The following is a 16810-nucleotide window of genomic DNA, read 5'->3' on the forward strand; positions in this document are numbered from 1 at the left end:
GGCCTCCAAATCCTTGGGAAAGGTTTTGTGTTGCTGTGTTGTTTAAAAACGTGTCACTCTGGACCTGGTTTATATTAATCTGTGGTGGCTTGTAAACCCATGTGAGCCGAGCACGACATAATGATAAAAAGTTTCCATTTAATGTGCAAATACTGATCAGCTTTCAAATTAAGTGATATTTACCTTTCTTAGGAGAATCAGGTAGTTTTCTGGGACCTTGACACATGATGTGAGATGGACAACATGAAACAAAGTCACACGATGGTACAGTATCTTGGAAATTTATTTATGTTGGACAAAAAAGCAGGTGGCAAAAACATGTTTTTTTTCCATGTCACTACAAAAATCGTTTAAGTTTAGGTTCTTTCTTTTTCCCTTTCTTTGTACGAAACATTTCAGTCAAGGCCTTGAGAGAGAGAGAGAAATTACAGCTGGAGCTTCAGTCAAGTTCATTTAATCTCACTCCAGGTCGACGGTGTCAGAGTGTAACGTTTGCAACGGTGACGGCTAAAGGTGTGTGGCTCTAAGTGCAGCACTAAGGCAAAGGAGTGATGTGAAAACCGTCTACTAGACATGCAAAAAAACTAAAACATATTCTCGGTCACTGAACAGAACACATCAGTACCTACAAGGTAACACTGAAGCAGATCACAAACAAAAAGACCCCAAAAAATGAAATCTTGATGAGGAAGCCTGGTGAGATTAGCATCTGTAATAATTGAGAATTATTGATATTGGCAGTAAAATGTTCTCTGTAAGGAACATGTAGAGCCGCAAAAATAGTGATTATTAAGTGCTGGCACGTGACACAAGACATGTTTTATGTAAAACATGTTGAATGCTCTTCAAGTAGGAAAACACCAAAAGACTTAAAGTAGACGAGAGGAGCGGAAACGTCAGAACTAAAAATGTCTCCTAACTATCATGTTTTTGGGTGTTTTTTTTTCTTGTTCCTGATTACAGTAAGAAAGAAACAACTCCTCCACATATGAACAGGAACATTTTAGTTTCATTTAGTTGTCACTAGCTGACAGTGCGTTTTTTGTATTGAATGAAAAAAGCTTCTCGTTCACACAAAACAAGGCCATAAAAATACAGCTGTCAAACCTCTTCATTTAAGTACAGTAACTTCGAAAACATGACAAAGAAAAACACAAGACAGTAAAATACATTTATATTTTCTTGTGCTAATAGGAAAATAGTCATACAAACAGTATCATGCTTTTTCTTCAAAGAGGTGCGGCCAAAAATAATACATTTCTATGTGATCTTGGCCAGCGCTGAGCAAACTCACGTGCATCGATACCAGGGAGCAAATAATTTAGATGGTATCAGGAAATTGTGGACGAACATGAAACATTTAGACGAGTAGAATAGAACGAAGACTGTTGTATCATAAAATAGATACTTAGTGACAGCAGAGTCTTTTCTTTCTCTTAAGGCGTAATAGAAACAAACCAAACTCGCCGTCTGTCGACTGAGCACATACACGAATGTTTGTATCAATCGCACTTGTGCCACTGCGTGTGATGTAAGGTTACTGAACATCTTCAGTGTGGTGCTCACGTGCACATACTGTGCGTTTGGCTGGTGCACACTCATTTGAATGGTCAGTTGGCTGATGTGGAGTTTCCCCCCAAAAAACATCTTCCATCGCAAGATTGGCGACTTAAAAAAAGATCTTGATGGGTCAAAAAGCAAAAGGCAATGAACATATGACTGTAAACATTTTCAAATACTGAAGGTTTACCCGGAGGCACCAATGCGTTGGCCTTGCTTTAATCGGCACGAGCAACATGTGAGTTCCGACGAGCGGCGAGTCTCATCTGGCTTCGTGGAGACCCGGCCCTGTGCGTCTCAGCAGGCCTCCTTGGCTTGGCTCGGCATCTTGCACATCATCAGAATCTGCTTCAAAGCTTTCTGTACATCCTCGTCCATCTGACCCTGAAGGTAAACAAGTGCCAGATCGTCATCATCAAGAAATGATAATGCTGCATATTTTAAAATGATAAGTCCACTCGCCCTCCATCGTATCGGAATGGGGACAGAAGTTTGGGGGATGGATATTTCAAAACCATTTTTAAATAAAGCCAGAAGTATCTACATGAGGAGATATCATGACTTAGTGAACAAATATGTTAGTTCAAAAAGAATTTAGCGAAAACTGTGCAACCGAACAAGTTAATTTACCTGGACGGCATAGAGGAGATGCATCCTATAGACTGACACGATCTCATTGTGCTGCTTCTTTGACTCCTACAAAGAAAACGTGAATTAATAAAAATAAAACATGATTTAAAAAAAATTAAAAATAGAGAATTTTTAGGTGTGACATTTAACAATAGGTGGAAGGAATCATACAGCCAGCTGGTACTGCAGTTGTTTGATTTGCTGCTGCAGCGTCTCCAACTGCTGGTTCTGCTGCAGTCTCTTGGAGGGGGAAGCAGAGCTGTACGAGAGCTGCGACAGGCTGTTCAGGGCGTCTTTCAGCTTCCCCACCTCCCGTGACAGGTCGTCTATCTGAGGGGGGAGCAACATGAAAACGTGGTTGATGAAGTTTAAAGACAGTCACAAATGTCATGTACTGGAGTGACGGGTCTTCTATACTGACCCTCTTGTTTTTCTCTCTCTCTGAGGCCACGTGGTTCTCCACCAGCTGTTTGAGCTGACACACGGCGTCCTGGGACTCGGCCAGCCTGGACGACAGCGTCTGGTTCTCCTTCTCCCTCGACATCACCAGCTCCTGCAGGGCTTCACGCTCTGCGCGATTGTCCCGCGCCTAATGGAAGAACAGAGGTTGTTTAGAAACGTACAGTACTTTCGTGGATTTGTGCTTCCTCTCCTCTTTCTTCTCACCTTCTGCCAGGCATCAGCAGCGTCCAGAGCCAACTCATCCTGCTTCCTGAGAGCCCCCTGGAGGAGCTGCGTCAGGTGGCTCACCTCGCCCTCCAGCTTCTCTCGCACGGTCTCGTGGTCCAGACGAGACACCGAGTCGTCGGGGGCCATTTCTTTCTCTGCCGTCAGTCTTTTGATAAAAGTGGCACCACAGAAACACGATGACACACGCAAACAACTAGAATTGGAATACATCTATTTTCTTAGCAGACAAAAAAATAATATATGAATCTTCATCACACACTGGAGGGTAAACTAGATGCTTCTGCACCTTTTCCGTTTAGTCTATAGTTTTAAACAGGAAATTTACTGATTGACAAAATCAATAATAATCTTACAGACTGAACATTGGAAATTTGTTGTCTCACGTGGAACAAGCAGTCGCACTATTCTTCCTCACGAACTTCCTGTCCAGCTCAAAACAAAGCATAATAGCTCCTTTACTCACGTAAATATAAAAATCATGTTTTCAAAATCTGACATAAAAGGAAAAGGGCTCATTATTGAGTAAAATGGCCCCAGTGATAGTTATATTACTATCTATTATATTTGTGGATGGTTTATACTGGGTTAGGGTTATATATTTCAGATTATTTTTAATTGAATCTGCATAAAATGGTAGTATGAGGGAGTTAAAATCGTACTTATATACTGTACTCCATTAACTGTACTTAATTACATTCTTCCACTAGGTTTTAATGTTATTCATCTTTATGAGTCCGTCGCTCTGAAAAAAGCAGAAGAAGTCACAACAGTCTTCTCTCCTCACCTGCTCTGAAGTGCCTCCACCTGCACGCTCTTCTGGTGCAGCTGCTCTTTCAGGGCCTCCGATTGGCTCTCCAACTCTTTGATGGCGTTTCCCAGCGATGACATAACCTGCGCGTGATCGGCGAGGGCCACGGAGCTCTGCGCCTGAGCCTCCGCCTCCTGCTGCAGTGCCGCGATCTCCTCCTGAGCAGCCGACTGCTTCTTCTCCGCGTCGGCGAGCAGAGTCTGCAGCTCCTCCACCCGACCGCTGAGCTCCTCCACCTGCAGCTGCTGGTCCACGGAGGGAGACGTGAGTGCACTGCTCTCGGCCTCCGCTGCCTGTTTCTGGGCGGCACTCAGTTTGCTCTTGGTTTCGCTGTAGGAGTGTGAGAGCTCCAGCAAGCGGCGCTGCAGCCCGGCGATGACCTCATTCAGCTCGGCCTTCATTTCTTCAAAGTCTTTGGCTGCGGCCTCAACGGGCACCGTGCCCCTCAGAGCCTCCTACACAGCAGGAAGAATGATTGGAAGTATGAATATATGGAAAAGGTAATTGAATAAGTGATGTAATTAGACAGAGTGAAAGACGGATAAATATTTACTTTTAGAGTGAGAGGAAAATGCCCGTATCTACCTGCAGCATCCTAATCTCCTCCCGTGCCTCCTTGTACAGCTCCTCAATCTGTGCACTCCTCTGCTCTTTCTCCTTCACACTCCGTCTTTCCTCCTCCGTCCTCCTCAGCGCCTCCTCCAGCTCTCTGACTCGTCGAGCTGCGCTATCTTGCTCAGATCCCGATTGGACGAGCTTGGCCCTCAACTGTTTTAGGTCGTGTTCGAGTGTGGACGTTGAGCGCTCTCTCTCCGGCGGATCACCACTTCCTTCTCTTCCCAGGTGCGCCCTGAGCTCCTCCACCTCCTCCACAGCCTGGTGGTATCTCTCCTGGGTGTCCGTCAGCTTCGCCTGCAGCTCTGCCAGACTCTCCATCAGCTCGTCCTCTCGTCCCTTCTCCCTCACATCGTCGTCCTCCTCCTCTCTCTCTCTGCCGCTCTCGGGCTTCAGCTGAGCCTGAAGGGAGCGATTCTCCTTCCTGGTTTCCAGCAGTTTTACCTGAACGCTCTCCAGCGCCTGTCTCAACAGTCGGAGCTCCTCTTTGCTCCCTCCTCTCCCCATCTCACCCTCTTCTTCCTCCCGTATGACAGAAACACTGTCGTCTTCCCTTTCCGCCGCGGTGGTGGAGGAGACTCGAGGCGGTGATTCAAACTCATCCTGGGTGGAGTGGAAGGAGGAGTTGGAGGCCATGCTGTTCGGACGGCTGGTCTCCTTCAGGTCCTCGTTTCCTTGGAGGGACGGATGTTTCTGTGAGTTGAGGACGCAGGGAGAGAGAAGTTGGAACTGAAGTTAAAGGATAGACAAATCATTTAAAAAAATAAGTAAATCATTAAAGCTTCTGAATCATATTTGTACTATAAAAATATTAAAAAATATTTAAGGGGTTGTCAACAAATATTTAAAAATATTTATTGCTTGTACAACATAAATAGGAAAAGTTGGTAAATCTAAATAAACACTCACTTGATGATTTGATTATATTGGATCTGGGTTAGTACATTATTACAACTTTACATCCTTTGTTTTTGTTAATGAATTATAATATCAGTGTTCAATAACGTGAGTACTATTTTAAGACAGACATTGGAACACAGACTTAAATTGTTGTGCTTGAAATCATTTTCCTTAAATTTCATTTAATTCATTATTATTTAACTACAATATCTGTACATTGCATTGTTTTATCCATCCTTTTTTAGTTGTTGTTTAAGTTTCTTTTTTATATAGTACAATATACTACTCTTACCTTTTTCATCCATGTATGTTTATGGTTTAAAACTAAAACAGGGGAACATACCATCAGTTTGCTTGCAAGTGTCTGGTTCTCCAGAGTGAGAGCAGTAATCTTGGCTTGCAGAGCAGAAACCAGAGCTGCAGATGCTGTAAAACGGTGCTCGACCTGTCAACACACACAACACACGTATATATTACCGTACGTGCAGACGTGCGCACACAGAGGCCTCGGAGCTGCGCTGAGGACCACTAGCTACCTGCTGAACGAAAAAAAAAACGAGTCGTGACACGTCGAAGGCTCAGGTTAGACCGCCAAGAATGCTAAGGTGAAAAGGTTCAGCAGTTGTCTGAAGAAAGTATTAAACTTAAAGAGAAAGAGTTGATTTTCCACTTTTGGTAAAGTTGTGACACGTGAAAAGAATGAATTAAAAGTCCAAACATCCACAATGTGAAATTTTATAACTGTATCCAAAAACTAAAAGACATTTAAATGTCTGATGTGAGATATTTTCAAATCTTCTGCTCTGGTCGTCACATCTGTTCTAAAAATCAGCTCGTATGTGACGTAAGTGTGTTTTTTTTTAAAGTCCTTTATCACCTTTGTATCCGGCTCAGGACTCGTCACCGTCTGCTTCAGGTCTTCAATTGTGTCCAGCAACATGTTTCTCTCCTCATGGAGCTTCTCCACCTCCTCCCTCAGCGTTGTCCCTCTCACCTCATCCTCCTGACAAATGAGAGGGGGAGGAAGAGAGAGAAGGTGAGGGGTGGCAAGACGGAAGAAGGGGAGGGGAGAAGAGAGTAAGGGAGAGAGAGAAGAAGCAGGGAAATTAGTTCTACCTGCTTGTGTACTGCATATTGTGCTTGAGGTTTATTGAACTTTTCAATTGCGTATTTATTCAACATGTTTATTTTCCTTTGATAATTGTATACATATGAATGTTAGAAAAACAGTACACAAAGCACATTTTCAGACTTCAGTGCAAGCCAGTTACAGCAGAATCATTAGTTTATGGAATAAAATATTCATTTTTCTGTTGACTACTGTTTATATTACCTTGTAGTTGAATCTCTTGGGAGTGTCACTTTTGTCAGAAGCAATGGTCCCGCTGGAGGTGACGAGTGAAGGAGAGGAGGGTCCCGAGCTCTGAGGACGTCGTTCAGTTTTAGATTGATTAGTTGTTTGATTTGTTTGTTAGAAGAGTTAAAAAAACTGAAAAGTGCATTTTGTTTTTAATCTGTTGGCACAGAAAAACGTTCTTATAAAGAGGAGCCCCTAGATATCTGTATTTTCTACCGTTTTATATCATAATCTTTGGAAAACAAAAGACACATTACTATAAAAGATAAATCAACTTACTACATGTTCTTTGACGAACCTTAAACTACGTTCCAGTGAGAAATGACTGACTGAGGGAACAATAATCTTACAGGTCATATATAAAGTGGACGTGCTACATTCGTGAATGTACAGTACTGCAGACATGCATCGATGTAAAAGAGGAGAACTGATACAAGCAGAGTCATGCGTTTACCTGCAGCGGGCTAAGAGGAGGCGGAGGTGCTTTTCGTTTTTTGGGAGTTGTGATCCGTTCATCACTTAGCTTAGCTACTTGATCATGCTGAAGAGCCAGCGAGGGAAAGATGGAGAAGAGAGGTGACGAAAGAGAGAGAAAAAGAAAAGGTGGGATTCAGTGCTGGTTAGTAAAGAGGTTGTCGATCAGTGAGCGCTGTGGTAAGACTCAAAAACAGCACGTAAAACGCCTAGAAACTGAATATTGACACATTACAGAAGCTGGTACTAAACTACTGCTCATGGGGGTTGAGATGAAGCAACACAAAATTATAGACAAAAATTTATCACAATTTAGCACTACAAGCATTTTTTTTTTAATTGGTTGGTTTCGTGAGCTCAAATATTGTTTTAACTTTGTTTTTCAGGATAAAAATTTCAAATGTCTTACCAGAGGACTCCTTGGAGACTTTGGGTCTGTCAAAGGAGATAAGGAAGAACAAAAGACAAAAAGAAACGTAAGCCTTTTCTTGAAACAGTTTACATTTTCTCCTACATGTAATATCTCGTTCTTAAAGAATGAGGAACACAGAACGTGTAGGAAAAAAAAAAACAGTGATAACATTTGAACTCCTCCAGATGGCAGTGTTGACTGCGCTGGTATCAGAGCAGTATATGAATCTCTACCACAAAGAGGTGCTACATGCACAAGTGTATAATGTATTATGATGTGGAGGCGAGCTATATTCATATAGAGGCATTATGGCTTTAGGCCCTTATGGTCAGAACTCCAGGGGACGACTGTGAGTCCTTGAGTGACCCTCACCTGGAACCGGCTGCCTGCCGAGGGCGGCTGTGAGGGCGGACCTGACCTCCGAGTTGCCCGCCAGCTTGGCGTAGTGCATGACGTCATGACCTTGTGAATCCACCGCAGACAGATTCGCCCCTCTGTGAACCAACACTTCCACGACAGACACTGCGTTGGACTCGGCGGCCAGCATCAGCGCGCTCCTTTAACACAAAAGCACAAACATGAATCAGCTAAGCAACAATCTGCCAAACGTCCAAGTATCTCCGCGCGGCCGTTCCATTTGCCTTTGTGTCGTTCGTACCTGCCGCTGCTGTTGGAAGCATCGATCTCAGCACCGCAGTCCAGCAAAGCGCTGCACACTTCAGCGTGAGCGTTTCGGGCCGACAACAGCAAGGAGGTGAGTCCGTCCTTTGAGACAAACAGACAGACAAAATAAACACTAGTTATGAGTGAGATCATCCCCATGGAGGGACCGCACACCCACACAACACTAACAATAAGATTAACACGAATCAGGACCCAATCAGGACGGGAGCCAGGACACGGACGAAGGTCAGCGTCCGTGTGGTGAGACAAGTCTCACGTCCATGTGAAGAAAAGGAGTGAACGTCTCCTGCCGAAAATGAATTTCCCATCCCATCGACAGAAAAGCCAAAGTTGTTCCACTTGGCGGAGACGCCGTGTGTTTCAGGATGACAGAAATATGAGGGGAAAAACTCAAAAATTATATATTTACAGTTTTTAAATGAACGGGTTCAGAAGAGTTTTATTTTCCCCCGCTGGAGCAGTATTTCATGCGAGGTAGCCATTCCCACAATTTGCTCCCCCTTGGATTGACAGATCCTGACCCCAAGCATGACCTTTAACCTTAACCTCCTATTACCGTAGTGCAACCTGCACATTTGATTGGCTGGGATTTCTGAGGGCAGCGTTCGGCCTGGGGAGGAGCCGCTGCCTGGGAGACTCAGTCCAGGGCAGGAACAAAGATTGAGTCATGAAAAAATACGCGTCTCAGTAAATCATGACTCAACAGTGAGCTATGAATGCATAGGGTTTTGTTTCCCCCTACACAGCACGTCAACGCAATACAAACATAAACAACAGATAAGGAACTCAGTTTAAGACTGTATGAGTAGATCTTTCCACAAGTCAATTACAGTGTTAACGGTGAAACAAGAGGATGGAGAAAAAAAATGGAAAAAGCAAACAAATGTCAAGAAACAGTGAAGTTTGTCAGCATAGTTTTGTGTTTTATATTACAAGGCCGCAGCTTCCACACGCCACAGAGGACCGAAGTATGTTGTGGCTTTTTTTTCCGAGCTCTGCTAGAAGAGTTTAAAACAGCCCGTGTCTCCTGTTTCTCTTCTCAGGGCAACAGATTCAGTGCCTCTGTTGTTGTGCAAAGAAGTGTCACCAACTGGCCGTAAATAATAAAAGAGAACATATCATTAATTCACTGTGTGTTGAGTGTTAAAGCTGGATGGTAGTGAATGATGGTTAAGCCCTCTTGTCTTGCAGCTGGATGTACACACAGACACTGTACATACAGTACAGTACATGCATGTCTGTGCCTTTTTTTTTTTTTTAGAAAGCGGCATTTTATTATTCACCTCTCACAGCAGAAACAATGGGATTGGTCACTGTGTCCACACAAGTGCTCCAACTCTTCATCACTGTAGAGTGAGAGCTACAGTTGAGGGAGACGATACTTTGGACAAAAAACACTAATGTTATTGGTCTGGGGCTCGAGTTGGGATTATTGCTGGTTGTACTTATCGCTCATTTGTCAGAATCAGGGGCATCTTTCTGAACTGAGCGTTTGGAACTGGTAAAATATACCTCTGGTGATATCTGTGCATAATGTAATGGCGCTTAGTATTTCAGTATTTCAGCCAAAATAACAGAGTAAAGTACAGCAGAGAAATTCTTTGTTAGTGTTTCGCAATTATTAATGACTTAATGTGTGTTATTATCGCTGCATTGGTGTGTAGGCAACATTTTATTGTTGTATCTGGACCAGTTGGGGCTCTGTCTATAATTATGCACCATTATATTATATGTAATCATATCATATGTTTCTTTATGTAAGGTCACTAGAAATGGAAATTTCCAGTCTGTTAAAGAATCTCATGTATGGGAATCATATCGAGGCTGAGCTCCTCTTGGGTAAATTAGAAAAATATTTTCTTTCTAACAGCAAACATAAGGAAGCTTTTATACTCCACCGTACCAACGTCTCTGAGCAGACTTCAAGTTTACATTCACCTGATTTTCTATAAACATTCTTTGTCTGACGTACAGCATGTGAGACCTGGCACATGCTCCACTGTTCCGTTCACTTTTTTCTCTGTGTGTGTTTACCGACGTTGAATATAGATCAAGTAGGGATGAATTGTGTGTTCGAGTCATGATGCATGTCAGGGGCTAACGAGCATCTGGCATCTTCTACTCGGCACAGAAACAGCAAGAGCTTCTCCATCGAAATGTCCACTAACAGCAGACACAGCAGCTCACATCTGTCTCTCTCACACGCGCGCACACGCGCACACACGCGCACACACGCACACACACACACACACACACACACACACACACACACACACACACACACACACACACACACACACACACACACACACACACACACACACACACACACACACACACACACACACACACACACACACACACACACACACACACACACACACACACACACACACACACACACACACTATCATGCTACACAACGCAGTTGGGTAAAAAACCACAGGCATGGAGCGTCACTGCAATGGAGACCACATGTCTGCGGCTTGAGAACAGAGTTCCCACAGTACACTGACCCTCTACCTCACACACACAGCACAACATAAATCAATTTTAAAAACAGAGAGGGACAATGAGAGGAAATGTCGGCTGATGAGGATCCTCCACGTTGTGGGCGTCCAGCTCTACGAAACAGCTGCAGTTAATTGGCTTTTACTTCTAAAAATGTTATTTGGGAAACAAGAGATTTGACAGCAGCGATCCTGAAGAAAATCCACAGTCCTTGAACAAAGTCCTCTGGAACTAAACCCAGAAGTAAAATGATGTGAATGAGAGCGTACGGGGGCATTTCTGTGGTCGTGGGTCTGTTGCGGAGCCGCGCTGCTCCCCTGCCAGGAAAAATACGTCTGCTGAGGAAAGAGTGGAAGTAATAACGAAAGTACATACTGCATCTTTCAGGTTGATGGGACATTTGAGTTCACACAGCAGTTGGACGGTCTGTATGTTCCCACCGGCAGCTGGGGGTAAAACAAAAACAACAGTCAGACAGTGACAGAACACACACACGCGCGCACGCGCTCGCGCATCACAGCTTGATCTAGTTTGACGTTAGCAAGGTTTTTCCAAATCTATCAAAAAGAAGACGAGTCAAACGCGGCTGAAGCATGTGAGCACCTTCTGGTCTGGTTTAAGTATTATAGGAACCTTTGTTTGAACCTAGCTGGGGCGGGATCACACGCTATCGCTCAACCCCCCCAAACACGGCAGATGATTTCATCCAAATAAAATCGGAGCTCGAACTTCATCTCACAAGATATTTTCCCACGTTCCCTCTCTGAGTCGAACGCAACAGAAGTGTTGCTCCGCTCAAAGGACAGGGACACACTCACCGGCGTGATGCAGGGCCGTCTTTCCTGAGCCGTCCACAGCGTCGACGGGACATTTGCTCTGGAGGGGGGAAACGGATTACACATGCAAATGAAATATCACACATGAAGTATTAATGGTTATGAAAGGACAGTTATCAGCTTTTAGTCTCCACTCCCCATCGACCCGTCACATCTACAGGTATAGTATTCAAATTGTAGGTTTCACACAGTTCATGCCACGTTCTGTATTCACTGCACAGAGTAATACGCCCAAGAAGAAGAAGAAGTCCTGCTGGGGGACTTGATGCTCTGCCATTAAAACATTCTTTGTTTCATATTTCTATCCTATTTTGTGGAATAACACATCTTGAAAATATTTCACCAAGCACGAAACACTGCACGACCATCACATGGAGACAGATACTGTGCGGTATTTTAATCACCATTACAACACTTTACTGTCCGTGATCAGATTCTTCTTCGTCCCACATATTGCAAGTGGTTACTTTTAAAAGCCTCCTTCTTACCTGAATGAGCTTTTTACAGCACTCAGTGTGATTGTTTTTGGCAGCCAGGTGTAACGGATTGAAACCTGGACATAAAGCAATAAAAATACGAGTTAAGCATTTCATGAAGCCAAAGATTTCAATGAAAAATTAAAAAGAAAATGTCGCTCGAAGGAAACATGGCCCTTGAATGTATATGAATCTTAAATGTCGAAAAAAAAAAACACCAAATTTTTTCACAAAAAAACAACGTATCAGTGTTTTATCAGTCTTTGAAGATAATTATCATAGCCATGCAAAAAACAAGAGTCACACTCCATGGAGCACCACTGTGTTCAGCAGCAGTGTAGTTCCATACCTGCAGCATCAGTGAGCGACAGGTCGGCTCCGTGGGCCACGATGACGGAGAGACAGTCGCTCTGACCGCGAGCAGCTGCCACATGGAGCCTGCACGAATCCAAAGACACACAGATTAGTGATGCAGTACATGAATTGTCACTGTTTATGAAATGACAACAGAGATGTTTTCAATGTGCAACTTTTCTATCTTGGTAGTTTTCAAAGCAACAGTAAACGGGCAGTTGTGGCCATTTTGGCTCTAATATATGACAATCTTTTTTCTGAAACCGTCTTAAATGTGCGTTTTTTTGAGTATTGATATGATATTCTAAATGATTATAATGGTTCAAACTGATATGTGAATGCTCCTCATCGTCAGTGACTTCCTAGACCTCTCAGCTTATTTTATCACTTCAGTGAATTTCCCTCGGGATAAATTAAGTATCTACTAAACTAAACACACACGTGGTGTAACATGTTTATCAGAGGTGTTGGCACCATTGGACTGGGACGGGTTAACGTTTCCCCTTTGTGCTAATCTAAACTAACGTGCCGCTGAAGCTAGCTTCATGACTGTACTGTCAATCATCTCATGTAACTCTCAGCAAGATAGAGAACAAGCATACTTCCCAAAACATAGAACCTTTTTTTTAAGGAAAGTGAAGGCAACTATTTCATGAGAATTTAAAAGGTTTAAGCAGAAAAACACAGCTCGTGTTTTTCTGCTTAAACCTTGTGTGAGCCACACACACACACACACACACACACACACACACACACACAGAACTAAATAAGTGTTAATTCAGTTCTGCAGAATCTAAAATTTTTCCTTTGATCAGTGTGACTCGGAGAATGAGAGATAAAGCACTGACTGCCTTGTGTGCAGGGATGTCACAAGTCAATATCAGCATTTAAGCAAAAGAAAAACCCCTCTGAATGGTGTGTCTCTTTGTGTGTGTGTGTGCGCGTGGTGTGTGTGCAGTAGCAAATCAATACAACCCCTTTCCAGCTCAGCGAGCAGAACAAAAAAAAAACACAACACATGCCCAGCCTTCCCCTCTCACACACACACACACACACACACATGCACACGACTATGCCCACATGCCTTTCACTCAGGTTTTATCACCATAGAGATACTGTAGACTCCTCCTTTGTGCGTTCTGAAAAGATTGGAGCATGGCGAACCCAAACCACCGCATTCATCATGATTTACAAAGCCTGTGAATATGCATCTGCGAGTGTGTGTGTGTCCCTGTGTCCCTGTGTTCTAGTCACACAGAGAAAAGGTCAAGGATGTGAACTAGTGGAGGAATAAATAAAAAAGGCTGTGTAGGTTGTTTTTTTTGGTTGGGGGTTTTTCAGCATGTGAAAATCGGCACATTCGCTTCTCCCTGCATTTGTTCCTGAGTGTTGATGTTCCTGGCTCTGCGTGAGCCGCTCAACACATTGAGGTCAGCGGGGTGTTGTGTGTCAGAGAAAAGAAAGAGGTCAAATATTAACACTGAGCCTCTCTGTTATCAACAATCTCAACCGGTGAGGCAACAGAGCTGCAATGCCTCTGCCGAAATGAACTCGCTCGCAAGACACTTAAGAGTCTGGGAGGCTGAATGAATGGTTGCAAAACATCAACCTTTCAGGCACCAAGAAGAATGGCTGTATTTTTAGATGGGCCATTCATTTTTTAACGTTGTCCTGCGGCGCGTGAAAGTAGTTTCATAAGACTTGAGAATCTGAGCAAATGCTGGAGAGGTACTGTATATGTAATGTTTAACTATAAAAAGGAAAAGAAACAAAAATCTCCAACACACAGATATTTCCATAAAATGAATGCTCCCATTTTTTTTGTTCTTGTCAGACCTTGTTGAAGGTTGTATTTACTCAAATATCACTGAACCAGGTAGCAAAAATAAAATCTGTATATTTTATCCTCGTCAGCGAAGCATTTCTTAAACAAAGTTTCTCCTTTTCTGATTAAAGCTGCCTCCCCCCTCCATCTCTGAAGCCTCTGCTGTCTTTTGTCTCTGACAGTTAATTACTTTTTATTTGCAGCAGACATGTCAGGATTCTGATGCACTTCATTGTCTCTGTTGGGAAATTGGATTCACTGGGATTTTTTATTCTGTAGATAAAAAGCACAAATTCTTACGCTGATTTGCCCTCGCTGTCCAGCTTCACAGCACTGGCACCTTTCTTGGTGAGAAGTGACGCCACCTTCTCCGCCTCGCCGTGCTCCACGGCGGCGAGCAGGCGCTCGTCATTTTTGCTCCACTCGTTGACCTGACGGGGAGGATTTTGAAGAAGGGATGGGGGAAAAAGAAAACAAGAGAGGTGAGGTGAGACAAAATAGGTGATATCAAATGTAATCAGTTGGGAAACAAGTTGAGGACGACAGCATTTAATTTCAAATGAAGTGTCATCATCATAACCAACACCGAACAAGTCCCAGGGCGGTAAACAAAGACAATTTACAGATATTAGGATAATGGCGTTAAGTATCACCGTGATGTACTGTATGTGTAAATATTTTTTAATTCTAAGAAAGTAGGCTGCATCAACCATTTACCTTTTCTCTTCTAACAATAACGAGAACATTCCTCACAATGAAGCACAGGCATTAACAGACACATTAGCAAATCTTACTTTGGAGCCAAAATGGCTGAGATGCCCAAAATCTGAGTAATGTTTCTCAGTGGGAGGGAATGTTTTCCTGGCTCTACAGTGGCCCACACAAGACATTTGCGTCCATATGCGGATGCACGCACGCACACACACACACACACACACACACACAAGCATCATCCAGTGTGGACAGACACAATGACACACACACAAACCAAATGGCCCCACATTTGTATCCCTGACAGGGCTCTGAGTTACGGAGAAGTCAGTTATTTGGAAAAGCTTCACACATGATCTCATACAAAGACCGTCTCTCTTCACAATCTGATGGCACAGGATCCAGCACATCGAGCCGTGACAGCGACTACCTCTGGCCTAAAACACACAACCCTAAAATAAATAAATAAATAAACTGTATGAAAACACATCTACAATAACCATATAAAGAGGGATCCACCAGGGAAGAAGACACATGTCCATAAACAACCATCTGGTTGCCTAAAAGAGAACTTATATCAAAGAATAAGGCTGGGTTAGATATATATATATTTTTTTTAACTATAAATCAATAAATCTATAAAACTATAATTTTTCATTTAAAATTTTAAAATTATCAAAAACCGATTCATAAATTCAATGAAAGATTAATGTTTGCATTTTTGCCTTTTGTTAGTAAACGTGTACATTGTTATGGGGTGTACTATACAATGTGTACTCTGTAGAAATCAAGTTATTATAGAGTGAAAAATGAACACAGTGGCTGCATGAGCCACTGAGATGGGAATAATTACAGTTGTGAATAATTACAGTTTATGCAGACTGAGCCATCACAGTTTACAGGACTGTTGTGACTCGGGGAGGGTTTAGCTGACTCACATCATCTACGAGAGGGGCAGACTGAAAAAAAGGACTGCACACGGATCCGAGGGGGACTGAACCCATGGACCCCGGACGTGTTGGCACGTTGACGTTCATTAGCCGGCTCTCCACACTACCACCTGTGCATATTCTGATGCAGGACGGTATTAAATTTGCCCCGATAGCCTCCTGACCTACACGGAGTGACAAGGAGCTGAGCTCTCCAGCTCCATAAATACTTGTGGTGGCAAACCACCACATAGCTATACATGGTGGTGGAAATAGCCACTGAGACAAACACCCTAATGGAATCGCTGCAATAGATTTTGCAGAGCTGGTGGAAAGATGCAGGGCTATAAAAAATCAGTGTAACAGCTATAGGATGACAGCCTGAGCAACAGAGTCGTTAATGTGGACCGGTGAGGGAATGAAAATCAATTAGTTGGTGTTTTGCAAATTAAACAAAGTCGAAGGTGACAGAGAGGATGTAGGGATCTTGCTTTTCTTGCAAGGATGTCTGCAAAATGTATTCTTATCCAGTTGTAAATAAACACCCCCACACACACGCAATATATCCGAGGCGGTGAGTGATCCAGGCTTCAAAGCATTAGAGCGAGAGGTGAGATCATATTTAGGAGGTGGTGTACGACGAGAAGGTTCTCTGACAAGACTGGAAATAACAGGACACTACCAGAGTCCACCAGGTGTCCGACCAAGTATCCAAAAATATCCGAGAGCAGTTCACCCACAGTTCATGAGAGTGTCCACTATTTGTCAGTGATGTCCGGAAAATCAGCTGGCAACAGCCGACATGAACCCCGGAAAGATGTTTGGAAAATTAGGTCCGGACATTTTTCCACAGTTTGCACTTTCACATTTGACGAACGCGGCGGGAGATTGTCCGAGTCAGGCGCGTTCACGCCAACAGGGACATTTCCAGAACATTCTGTGGAATCTGGGTAGAACATGCGGGGGGGCAGGACACGAGGATAGTTCCGCTGCAGAAAGCAGCGCTTTACGGCCATCAACGTGCCCGTGCGTTCGCTG

General features: G+C 43.4%; 1 protein-coding gene across 4 annotated transcripts in view; it reads right to left on the minus strand.

The window, feature by feature from the left end:
* Nucleotides 1-265: 265 nt before the first annotated feature.
* Nucleotides 266-16810, minus strand: part of rai14 (retinoic acid induced 14) — a 33287-nt gene continuing 16742 nt past the window's right edge. For 2 of the 4 annotated variants that reach the window (XM_047329490.1, XM_047329491.1), the window contains exons 3-22: nt 14433-14563; nt 12303-12391; nt 11966-12030; nt 11460-11517; nt 11017-11087; nt 8105-8211; nt 7819-8003; nt 7444-7469; nt 7015-7101; nt 6537-6626; nt 6081-6206; nt 5547-5648; nt 4274-4996; nt 3665-4143; nt 3264-3302; nt 2857-3025; nt 2612-2779; nt 2362-2520; nt 2191-2256; nt 266-1944 (exon numbers count right to left, since the gene is read on the minus strand). In XM_047329490.1, the coding sequence (XP_047185446.1) occupies nt 1858-1944; nt 2191-2256; nt 2362-2520; nt 2612-2779; nt 2857-3025; nt 3264-3302; nt 3665-4143; nt 4274-4996; nt 5547-5648; nt 6081-6206; nt 6537-6626; nt 7015-7101; nt 7444-7469; nt 7819-8003; nt 8105-8211; nt 11017-11087; nt 11460-11517; nt 11966-12030; nt 12303-12391; nt 14433-14563 (3027 nt within the window). In that variant the 3' untranslated portion in view covers nt 266-1857. The remainder of the gene's footprint in view (nt 1945-2190; nt 2257-2361; nt 2521-2611; nt 2780-2856; nt 3026-3263; nt 3303-3664; nt 4144-4273; nt 4997-5546; nt 5649-6080; nt 6207-6536; nt 6627-7014; nt 7102-7443; nt 7470-7818; nt 8004-8104; nt 8212-11016; nt 11088-11459; nt 11518-11965; nt 12031-12302; nt 12392-14432; nt 14564-16810) is intronic. The other 2 variants (XM_047329492.1, XM_035608123.2) reach the window with 2 other exon arrangements.

This window comes from Scophthalmus maximus, chromosome 20, assembly GCF_022379125.1.
Source record: "Scophthalmus maximus strain ysfricsl-2021 chromosome 20, ASM2237912v1, whole genome shotgun sequence".
Lineage (NCBI taxonomy): Eukaryota > Metazoa > Chordata > Actinopteri > Pleuronectiformes > Scophthalmidae > Scophthalmus > Scophthalmus maximus.